The following is a 12726-nucleotide window of genomic DNA, read 5'->3' as shown; positions in this document are numbered from 1 at the left end:
CGACCATCATCACCATAGTGATATTATTATTTTATATCTTCCTAAACACACATACATACATCAAATGTAGTTGGCTGTCAAATGAAATGTTCAAGTAATAATTTTTTTCTTCACAATAATCTCTATTAATTAACAAAACTGATTAGATTTTTGACAACAACATCAACAACAAACAGGCAGGCCACAAATCATTCGATTCAATAATGATATTCGAATGATCAGAAAGTACTTGTCATTATGAGGTATAGTAATAATTATAGTTAGCTACACAACCTAACCTGGTTATCATTATGATAAAAAAAATGACAATTCAATTAAGTCGGAAAAGAAAACAAACAATTATTTTCGGCAATGCAATTGATTTTATTGGACCAAAAAAAAAATAAAATTATTATTTACCGTTGTAAAAATTGCCGATGAATTTGATGATAATAATGATAATGATGATGCTGAATGTTCTGATGTTGGCGGCAGATGTTGTTGATCATGTTGTAGTTGTTGTTGTTGTTGTTGTTGTTTGATTTTATTCAAATGAGCCGGTATCGGTGGTAAATGATGATTAGTTGATGTTCCTGGAAGACGAAATGAACCACTACGGCCTATATGAGCTGTATTATTATTATTATTACCGCTTGTACCAGAATTTGTATCCGAATAAACACCATTTGAATTTGTAAACATTTTATTCGATGTTGGTGATGCTGACATAGTTTCACGTAAACGATTTACAGATTCATATTCACAAATTAAATCACCTGGTTTAGATAATGGATGATGATGATGATGATGATGGTTGTTTGTATGATGTGACAATGATGGATGTACACCATAAATTGATTGTGACGCAATTGATGAAGCTCGATCCGAACCAATTGTATTTAATGAATCAATTGAATCAGTATCCGTAGTTGGACGGCTACTATTATTGCCGCTATGTATGTTTGAATAAATCAATTCACTATAATGGCCGCCATCTTTTGATGATGAACAAAAGTTAGTAGTGTTTTGGATCATATTTGTTGATTGATTGCCGACTTGTTGCGAATTATTAACGTTTGATGATTGTGGACCGATTGGAAGTTTGTATAGTGAAAATGTTGAACGAGACTGTGATTGATGATTTTGTGGCTGTTGACATTCAGAATCTGAATAGATTACCGATCCATCATTGGCCAATGTTTGTGAACGTAATTTTGAACTTTTCAAAAATCGTTGATTTTGATTTACAATATTTGAACGATTATTTGTGATATTATTATTCTTCGTATAATGACCACTACCACTACTATTCATTGGTAATGTTCCAGACTGACCCATTAATTTAGTCATTGTTATTGGTTGTGGTGGTGAAATTGTTTTATAAAGCTCAGTAGTTGAATTCGATAATGATTTGTTTGGACTAGAATTTGATCGATTTTGTTGATTCTGATTGAATTTTATGGACGATTTTGGCATATGATTAACACGAGGATCTAATGATGATGAACAAGAGGATGTTGTCGTTGTTGTTGTTGTACTAACATCCGAACAATGGCTACCATTACCACCGTTGCAATTGGCAACACCACAAATACCACCACCACCACCACCACCACCGGTATCAGAACTTAATGAACTACTCTCTTCAAAACTATAGGAAAAAAAAGAGAAGAAAAAAAAACATTGAAAAAATTGATTAGTACAATATGGTTGGCATATGTTTGATTATTTATATAATAAATATTCAAATAAAATAAAAGCAATGTGTTTATGTTAGACATGAGTGAAAAGAATTTTTAGTTCTTATAAATATATAACACATATGGAATGTAACAGTTATTATTATGACCACAAAGACAACAGAAAAAACACCATTTCAGTGATTATTTATTTGAAAGTTGCAATTTGTTAATGCAATGCAATTTATTATGATAATTATTATTATGTTGACAATTTGGATCGGACAGATGGTCAAAAAAAAAAAAAAAAAAACATTCAGCCAGCTTTATTTTTCGTAGTGAAAATTTATGATTTACCCTCGATTATTTGTGGTTCCATGTGATATTATATTGTTACTATTTTTAGAATGATTATGATTTGAAAATGAATGTTTCAAACGGATCATGTTTTTCTGGGATCCATCACGACCAATATCTGTACGAGAATTCAATTGTTGTTGTTGTTGTTGCTGTTGCTGCTGTTTAGTTGATTTTGTTGCAGACGTTGATGATGATGATGATGATGATGAATGGCGAATAACGTGCAAATTTAGCAATGTTGTTGAATCACTGAGATGATTTTTCATTGGTGATTCTGGTTCACTATGAAAATCAACCGTATTATTACTAAATTCGGGGTTTTTATATGGATCGTGTATGGAAAATCTAGAAAAACAAATTCAAACACAACAACAATTTTTTTCATCTTACCTATCATCATTATCTGAACCATAGTAATCGGCACCTTGACTTAATCGATGTATATTGGATGGAACATTCATCGTACCATTTGAATATAATGGTTCATAATGTGATCGTCCTGTACGTTGATAATGGGTTTGTTGATTTTCCGGTTTACGATACATGATCGTCGGTGTGGTCGTCCTCGATGAACCAATGTTTGGTTGTACAACAACTGATTGATAAGAACGGAGAGAGAGAGAAAAAAAAATATGACAATAAGATAAACAATGGAAAAATACTAGTTTAAATTTGAAAATCTAAGTGAATGATAAGCTAATCAATAGAAAAATGATAAGAAATTGAATTGATTTGCAGATGATGATGATGATGATGATCAAATGAAAATTACCATTTTGAATGTTTGTAGTCGAATTTGATGTTGAAACATTTGCATTGGATTTAAGATAGGAAATTGTTTGTAAAGGCCGTTCCATTACTGGTGGAATAATGGGTGGTGTTTCCATATCTTCACTAATATTTCCATCACCATCGCTTGTACTATCACCACCACCATTGCCAACACTGTTTGTAGATCCTAATGAATTTTGACGTCTATTAATATTTGATTTCTTTTTCAATGATAATTGTAAATCCATATCATTTGTATCTTTTTTCAACGACAATGATGATCCATTGATGTTATTGTTTTTCATATGATGATCATTGTTACTACAATTGACATCATTCTTGTAATTCAAAGATTGTGTTGAATCAGTCGATCGAGATGATATTATTCCTTTTTGTGGACATTTAGTTTGTTTATCAATTTTATGATTCGGAGAATCAATTGTAGACATTATTGGCGTCACCATGGCTATTATGTGAAATGAAATATATTCAATAAAAAAGACATTAAACATCAGGCCAAATAATTTTTTTCTTTGCTAACCTTTTACGGTGGCCGTTGGTTTCATAGTTGATTGTTGTTGTTGTTGTTGCTGTGGATTCATCATTGTTGTAGTGATACCATTGGTAATTGTTGTTGTACTACTTGGACAACTTGTTGTCATCATTGTTATCATTGAAGGTATCGATGATTCAATTATGGTCGATATTGGCCGTCTAGGTTGATTTGAATTTCCACTAGTGGTTGTTGTTGGTGTTGGTAGTCGACGTAATTGAAGCTGTCGTCCACTTTTCCCGGGAACAGTTGTAGTCGTTGATTTACGAAGATTTAGTTCACTTTGTGATGGATTCAAACGTGATACCGAATTATTCAGACCATTGGATGATTTTGTTTTATTATTTTTTACACTTTCATTATCACTAGAAGATTTTGAATTTTTTGTTGTGATTCGAGAATTTGTTGATGAAGTAGATTTTTTTGTCGGTACAACAGCAGGTTTAACTACCGAAGATAGATTACCAATCTGCGGTATAGATGATGTCGATTGTGGACGTGATGGCCGTGAATGATTAGTGTTTGATGAAACAAATCTATCTGATGGTGGTGTAGTCGTACGATTATGATGATTATGATGATGATGATGATGTTGTTGCTGTATTCGATTGATTTGTGGTAAAGCAGTCGATGATGTAATATTGGATGTTGAATTATTATTATTTGATTGTTGTTGAAGATTTGAGGAACTTGTTGTTGTTACTAGATCGAAAGATCCGGAAATATTTTGTAATCGAACCGATTGGAAAGCGGATGATGAAAACAAAAAAATAGAAATGAAAACAATTAATTTATTTTTGATTGTTTTTATCAGACATAAAAAATATATGATTAAGATTTAATAAATGACCAATAATCTCGAAATGACAATAAAAAACAAACCATCATGAAGATCATTGAGAATGAAATACTGTGATGTAGCACGACGATGTGCTGAATGATCAAATCGTGATCGTAATTGTAATTGTTGTTGTGGACAAAAATGGTAAATGTTGTTGCTGGTGGTGGTGGTGGACAACGAAATCAATGATGATGAAGGTGATGATGATGATGATGATAAATTGTAATAAAAATCTAACATCGATGATGTCCAAGTTGAAGACATTTTTTTTCCTATTATTTATTTTAACTTAATTCATACTCTTTCTACACACACACACATATAAAACTATATTAAATGATCAATGAAGATGGAAAAAAATAACGAGAATTCAAAATAAAAAAAACGTGTAGGTGTCCACACACACACACACACATAATATGATATGATTTGTATTAAATGCGGAAATTTACACACACACACACACACATAGACACAGATCTTTGGGTCATGGCAACAGCGAGAAAAAAAATCGTTTCATAATCAAATCACATTCATTTATTCATTCATTGGATACTTTATTTTCATTTTACTTTTTTTTCATCATTCAATTACTTCAAGGCAACAAAAAAAAAAAAAATGTTGATGATAACTATAAGTGAATAATTTGACACTTCTTTTCCGAATCAATCAATTGATGGATCAATTGATTAGTGAAAAAGGATTCGTTGTTAGCACCTCTTCTTATACAAACAGATATTTCGGCGCCATTATCACATATTGTGATAAGCGGTTGAATGGAAACCGACAATAACTCTCACTGAAAAAAAAAACAAAAAATATTTCAAACAAACCTGGCCCACAAACAAAATATTCACTTGTTGAACAACATTTAACATTTGTGTGTTAATGAATTTGTTACGCGATTTTTTTTTCGAATGTTCATGGCAAAAAAAAAAATAAAAAAAACAGAAAAAAACAACCACCACACAATGGTGGATCAAAAATGTGGAACATTTAATTCAGAGAGTAAATCTAACATAATAATGTAGAGAAAAAGAAATGGAAAAAAAAGTAAACGAATTTTTCATTTTGCCATTTTGCTCATATTTGTAGATGTGTGTGTGTGTGTTGTAGAAATTTTTTTACAAAAAGGCCACACGAACAACAACAACAAACAACAAACAAAAAAACGGTGCAAGATATTGACTATAACTTAATTTTTTTGACAAGAAGATGTCGATTTCAAATAGTCAAATTTTCAAAGAATAAATTCACATTATTATAGTCAAAATTGGTTATCCACCATTGATGGTGGCTGAAAATCAAAATGAAAAACAAATGTAACGCCTTTATTTTGTTCATATTTGGACAGATCAAATCAAATAAAATCAAATCAAATGAAAAAAAAAATTTGATGTAAAATATGAATGAATGACAGCGGATTTTCTTTATTTTTTTTTTATTTTTTTAATCAAAAATGACAGCCTTTATAAGTGTTCCAAGATAAAAAAAATTTTCTTTTGAAAATTGAAATTCAATAAACAACAGGGCAGTTCATTCATTCATTCATTCATTCAGTTTTTTTTTGACACGTGATTCTCATTGCTATTATCTCATTTGTTCTATCAAAGATTGTATTGATTGATGTGATTGAAATTATATCATTTTTATTATCATAATAATGATAATTCAAAAAAAAAATCATGAATGAATCAATTTGTTTAGATGGATGCAAGATAGAATAGAATAGTTGACCATTTTCACCGATCACACACACACACACATAGGAAAAATGAACAAAATCACTTTATTCATGATAATATGAAATGATGTGTTTTTTTTACATCGGAAAATCGAATGTTTTAAATGATTCAATGAATTTGAACTGTTGGATGGATTCAACGACATTTACCATTTTGTCAATTAAATGGCAAAATGGTAAATGACAAAGAACATTTTACTAGCTATCCACCACATAAAATTAAGTCTAACAATCAATGACAACAAATGTAAAGTGCCCTGAATACAACAACAACAACAACAACAACAAAACCACATGATGATGTTTGACACGCCTAAATGTATATCATCCTTCATCATTTGATGGATTCAGACCATGTTCCAGTCTGTCGCATCTATGGTCACAGATACATACACACACACACACACACACACGCAAACACAAACACCCAAATGATATTTATACAACAATATATATGTCTAGCCGCGCAAAAAAAAACCGACGAACCAAATACAGGCATGGATTCAGTATCCATTCAGTAGATTGTCATGCGCGATCAATTCATAGAATTATTATTATTTTTTTTTGTCGATAATGCAGTGAAAAAAAAACCAAAAAGACCTAGACAAAATTTACCGGATAGGATGCAATAGAAAAAGTGAAACTAAACATCACATCATACACACACACACATGAAATTGGAAAATCCCTTGTATTTAAATGCAATTGAAATGACAAGAATTATGTGTATCGATCAAATTTAATGTTTTTACCATCATGATGAAATGAAATAACTGAATGAATGAATGAAATGAATTTACGAAAGATGTACAATTGAAAATAATTGCAAAAAAAAAACAAAAGAAAATGAAAATGAAAAAATCTCGCAAGCATTGCCTTCATTGGGAATGATCAATGATACTAGTGTTATTGTCATTATTAACATGCAAATGTGTAATAATATATATAATTGGAACAATTGAATCTTGCTTCAAACATAATTATGCACTTATCATTCATAATAAAAACAAATACTTTAATACACCCATGTGTATGTGTGTGTATTAAAGTTCCAAATTTAGCGAACTATTTTCTTCTTTATTTCAAAAAAACGAAATGAAAAAAAAAATTTTTCGAACCAATGTTATCTCATTGTAATATCATTGTCATTAGATATAAGGACAAGCGAACTCAATGATTAATTACACATTACACAAATCAGCAATTTAATCAAATTCAACTATAATTAATCACACAATTCAATGTAAATAATTAAAATCATTTTATCCGAACAATATTTTTCTTATTCGCTGACCATATGGTTTTTTTTTGCATTGAAAACGAAAAAAAAATTAACTTCAAAGTTTGTCAGAAATAGTTACAATATACGTGTGTGTGTGTGTGTGTGTTTGTGTGTGAAGGAAATTCCCACGGACAATCTGATTCGGACCATTAACCAGATTACCATGATGATATTTTATGCATGAACGCCCATCGGCGATGATATGATTAATTAGACTTGTACAATAGAAAAAAAAAATTGAATTGTAATTCAAAAAATTAAATCGATTCAATCCTATCAATCATCATTAAGATTGAAAGTGTTTAGCTTCACACACACACACACACACACAGATCTTATGCGCATCTTATGAAACATTATAATGTAGATTATGGAAAATGGTCATGGAAAACAAAAATTTAAAAATAGTATACAAACCTTTGGCATTAGTTGATGAAGATTTTCGATTATTTTGTTGCTGCTGGATACTGGGAATGGTTGGTATACTACTACTGTTGCCACTATTATTATTGTTGTTGATTGTTGGTTGAACAAGTTTACTTGTTGTTGTTGTTGCTGTATTATTGTTCTTATTATTATGATTATTACCATGATTTCCTGAACCAGTGAAATTATTGTTGATATGATTCTGGTTAGGCAATCTATTTATATTATGGACAAAGAATTTAGAAAAAAAAATCGATTAAATAAAACAGAATATAAAATAAAAGACGAGGCTATTGATCTTTTTTATGTGTGTGTGTGTGTGTTCCAGGAGCAGAATCCACATGAACAGACACACACACACACACACACAAACAAAGGCAGGACAACGAACTTTGCCACTACAACCTAATATAATAGTGCCGGGTATCGGTCATACCCGTAATGATTTTTATAAATATAGAACATTCTAGCGACCACACCGAAAGATTGGTTCTATTATATTTGTTTTAAATTTTCAATTTTGTATAGAATTTTTGATAGAAATTTTTTTTTGAAAACTTACCTCGAAATCGTAACACCAGATGTCGGTGGTGGTGCCATATTGGATGAAGATATTATGAAATTTTTACCATTCGATGATGATGGCAATGATGAAGATAGTATTAATGATTGTGTTGATGATGAAATGGAAAAATCTGTCATAAATCCACCAGCCGTATTATTATCATCTTCTTCACCACTTGTACATGATGATATGGTCATTAGATCACCATTATGATATAAACTTTGATGTGGATTTTTCACTATAGGCGGAGTTCCGGCTCCGGATGTGTATCGTTGTTGTTGCTGCTGCTGTTTTTTCAAACTTTGTTTATATCTTGAAATGTTAAAAAATAGGGTCAATATTGATTTCAAATTTCCTTCATGGATATCTAATAAATACCACACACACACACACATTACGTAGTAATATTGGAGAATGAGTAAAGAAAAAAAAAGAAAGAAAAAAAGAAAATTTTTCTTGGTGAGAATCAAAATTTTGAAATTGAAAAGTAGAGCACAAGAGTTTATATATATATAGACGAAGCATTCTTAAGCATTATACACATCATTTGGTCATTTTTCACACGAAACAGGCAAAGAGAAAAAAAAATCAAGAATAAAAAAAACCAGTTAAGCAAACCTAAGCAGAAAAAAAACCAAACGAACGAATCATCAAACGATTTAAAATGATATACAAGCTAAAAAAAACTACAAGGTATACGAATGCAAAAAAAAAAAATATGTCCCAAAATCTATCGTTTTGTATATTTATTTACAATTGAAAAATGTCCAAACCTTTTGCATAGATTCCTTTGGTGTTGATGCCTAAACGTTCCAGAAAACAAATGCAGCTGTCAATGTTGGCAATCTATTTATTTTCAACAGAAAAAAAAGAAAAGAAAGAATGAAAAAAAATACACGAGAATGAAATTAATACTAAAACACAAAATTATCGAACAGCAATGAATGAATGAATGAATGAATGAAATAAAGAAGAAAACTACAGGCAACAAACTAAAATTTCAAAATGTTTGCGAAAAAAAAAATGACGATGATGGTTGGTGGTGGTGATGTTGGTTGAGAAACTCGAACAAAAAAAAAATCTCAAGACATTTGTCTGACAGCTAACACACACACACACATACATGACTGACACAGAATTATAAAATCACGAAAGAATTCAGAATTTGAACAGAGAGAAGGAAAAAATATGAAGCCAAAAAAATAATATAACACAGATTCTCTTGTGTTCAAAGGCAATGGCTTTAATCATCAATTGCAAACACACACACACACACACAACATTGAAAAAAAAAATCAAAATAATTCGAAAATGTCAAACTGAAAAAAAACTGACTATCAATGATCATGATAATAACCACCAAATACATACATATACAATCAATGGTGTATAATGAATGGAAACTTTAGATTTAGATTTTTTTTTCTTTAACAAATAATATCAATCGATGAATGAATGAATTGATCAATTATAGATGGATCAATCAATCCGTTTTTTTTTTATTTGTGGCCGTAAAATATAATCAAATATTGAATGAATTAATTTGCACTGATTATGTTTGTTTGTGTGTGTGTTTCAAGGAAATATTTTCAATATAATGGTGTGGTATCTTGTTTCCTTCGAAATCAAAATCAAAATCATCATCATCACCACCAGTATCAGCATCGTTCTTTCACCGATATAATGTTGAATGTCCTCATATACTGCGATCGCGACATAAAAACACACAGACACATCACACCGATATATATAAATATATTTACAAACATACGTTGCCATTGGATGCGGCCACCAATGTTTTTTGTCGGTTTAGTTTGTCACTGTATGATCATTATCATCATCATCATCATTATAGCAAATGTCGATGATAATCATCGACATGTTAGGTAGGTAGTGTAGTGTATTGAATATTATTCAACAAATACTGATATTGGAGATCAAAAGAAAACTGTAGCAGCAACAGCAGCAGGAGATGGAAAACAACATGGACAAAATTCCCTTCTAATTCTTATATTTGATTTAGAATGAGAAATATAAAAGAGTTTCTAGATCCGTCAAAGTAAAAAAAACAACGACAACAACAACAGCAACAATCACACGAAAATCAAACAAAAAAAAAATTTTTTTTTGTTGATCCACATACATAATAAATGGTGAACGTGATCACGAAATCGAATAAAAAAAAAAAGAAATAATGATTGGCCATAATAATGATTTGATCTGAATGAATTTTTGTTTTTTTTTACTGATTCGATTAGATTTTGATTTTCTTCTTCTTCTTCTTCTTCTTCTTATGAATGAAGAAAACATCATGATTTTTTGCCATTCACAAGTGTATGGGGAATAGCAACAAAATGATTGATTGATAATCATAGATTTTACACTTTGGAATGTTTCATTCATTCATTCATTCATTCATTAACACGATATAGAAGCAGTGATTTAAGCGTTTCCATACTATGTACAAACAAAACAAAAAAAAATGTTACCCTTTGATCACAAAATTTAATGGAAACATAAATGCAAAAAAATCGTGAACAAACAAACAAAGAAAAAAAAATTGGTTGAAAACCACTGCATTAATAAACATGCAATACACCTTTATATACTTTTCGTTGAAGTGTATATTCAAGCTACATACTCACGTATTCAAATTTACTGGCAAATATTATAAAAAGAACAAAGTTCATCTAGAAAAAAAAATGACGATGATGATCCAATGTACATTACATTTGTTTGTTTGTTTATTCATGTGTGTGTGTAGTGCATCAAAATTCTTTATACCACACCACATTATATACAAGCATGAATTTGATGTTACATGAATTACGATGATGATGATGATGATGGCCATAATGATTATTATGGTAGTTTACCATCATCATCATCATCAACAACAACAACTTTATGTCGTTGTCGTCAAGAAACAAAATGAAAATGAAAAAAAATGTTATTTCACGTTTCCCATGGCCATCATTCATTCATTCATTTATTTTTGTTGTTGTGAGTTTTTTTTTCCTCTAAAACCCAAACAAAATCACTTTCATTCATAAATTAAGCTATAGATGAACCAAAAAAAAAAAAAAATGACCAAACCAAATCAAACAGGAGAGAATGGAAACACAAATTCATATTGGGTGGTCGCTATGATCAACATTGCCTAAAAAAAAAAAAAAATAGAATACCTTCACTTTGGTCATTCACACCATTGTAGAGTTTGATTGTTTGGTTAGCCTCTCTCTTTCTCTCTCTCTCCTCATTTTCAATGATGAAAATATCATTCGGATGCCACACGGAAATTCTTTCACTTTTTTTTTGCTGTTTGTTTATTTGTCAGGATACTACTACTTGTGTACCTGTATATCCTGTATATCCTGTGTATTTATGATGATGACAATTTTGTGGCAAATAAAGGAATTTTTTTTTTCATTTTTTCTTCTGCTTATGATTATCCTCCAAGTAATCATGCCCTTAAGATATTGAATACACACATACATATTATAATGATGATGTTTGTATCCACATGCACAATAAAGATCATCATCATCATCATTAGTATCGATCGAATATATAAGAAAATTCATGGTTGATGATTGAAACATGGTACATGGGTACATTTGAAATTTATTTTCAATTTTCCTTTTTATTGAAAATTGACTTGAATGTTTTTTTTCTTCTTTTCAGTACACAAATGATAATTGAATTTTTTTTCCTTTCGCTTTTTCTGGTTATCGAAAAACAAAAGAAAAATCAACACAACTACCACCACTACTACTACTACTACTAGAATACCACAAGGATAAACTAAATAAAAATGAACAAATTGAAACCATTTGATCAATATATAAATTGGATTATGTTCTGTTGTTGTTGTTGTTGTTGTTGTTGTTGTGAAAACACAAACAAACGAAAAAAAAAGAAAACTTTTGTTTTCCGAAAAAAATAAACATTACTACAAATGGATGATGCAATGAATATGAAATCAGAAAAAAAATGAAAATTTAGAAATAAAGTCATCACACATTGTGGATAGATAAAAATTAGAAATTGCATATATTGCAAACTACAATCTTCACATCCGAACAATAACAACAACAACAACAACAACAGTTCCGGTACATAGTTTTTAATTGTCTTTGTTTTTTTTTCATTAATGTTTGTTGGCCATATATGATCATTATCATCATCATCATGAAAATGTGGCTAGCCATAAAGTAATAGTTAACAACAATAAAACAGAATTATTATTATTTCAAGACAATTTCATCACAACTAATAGCACAGAATCAGTGGAATCAGAAACATAATCTTGATATACTCCGGCATCATGATACACACATGAACAATGTTTCATCACATGAATGCACTTGAATTCATGAAAATAAGATCCACCAGATAATGATGATGAAAACAAAACAAAAAATTCAAGAATAAAGATGGAAAAAAAATTCTATTACAATCTGAACATGTATATAGAATAGAATCAAGAATTCAACTGGAATTAATGATGATGATGATGATACAAT

At 30.1% G+C, this 12726-nt stretch overlaps 1 protein-coding gene across 4 annotated transcripts in view; it reads right to left on the bottom strand.

Annotated features, from left to right (window-relative positions):
* Window positions 1-12726, bottom strand: part of sick (sickie) — a 43566-nt gene that overhangs the window by 18182 nt on the left and 12658 nt on the right. For 2 of the 4 annotated variants that reach the window (XM_075733705.1, XM_075733704.1), the window contains exons 4-11: window positions 8974-9046; window positions 8198-8567; window positions 7627-7850; window positions 3331-4044; window positions 2791-3255; window positions 2409-2613; window positions 2016-2324; window positions 400-1630 (exon numbers count right to left, since the gene is read on the bottom strand). In XM_075733705.1, the coding sequence (XP_075589820.1) occupies window positions 400-1630; window positions 2016-2324; window positions 2409-2613; window positions 2791-3255; window positions 3331-4044; window positions 7627-7850; window positions 8198-8567; window positions 8974-9046 (3591 nt within the window). Of the gene's footprint in view, window positions 1-399; window positions 1631-2015; window positions 2325-2408; window positions 2614-2790; window positions 3256-3330; window positions 4045-4224; window positions 4459-7626; window positions 7851-8197; window positions 8568-8973; window positions 9047-12726 lie in introns of those variants that run through there. The other 2 variants (XM_075733706.1, XM_075733707.1) reach the window with 2 other exon arrangements.

Source organism: Dermatophagoides farinae, chromosome 8, assembly GCF_024713945.1.
Source record: "Dermatophagoides farinae isolate YC_2012a chromosome 8, ASM2471394v1, whole genome shotgun sequence".
NCBI classification, from domain to species: Eukaryota; Metazoa; Arthropoda; class Arachnida; order Sarcoptiformes; family Pyroglyphidae; genus Dermatophagoides; species Dermatophagoides farinae.
This window is presented reverse-complemented; position numbering and strand designations above follow the sequence as displayed.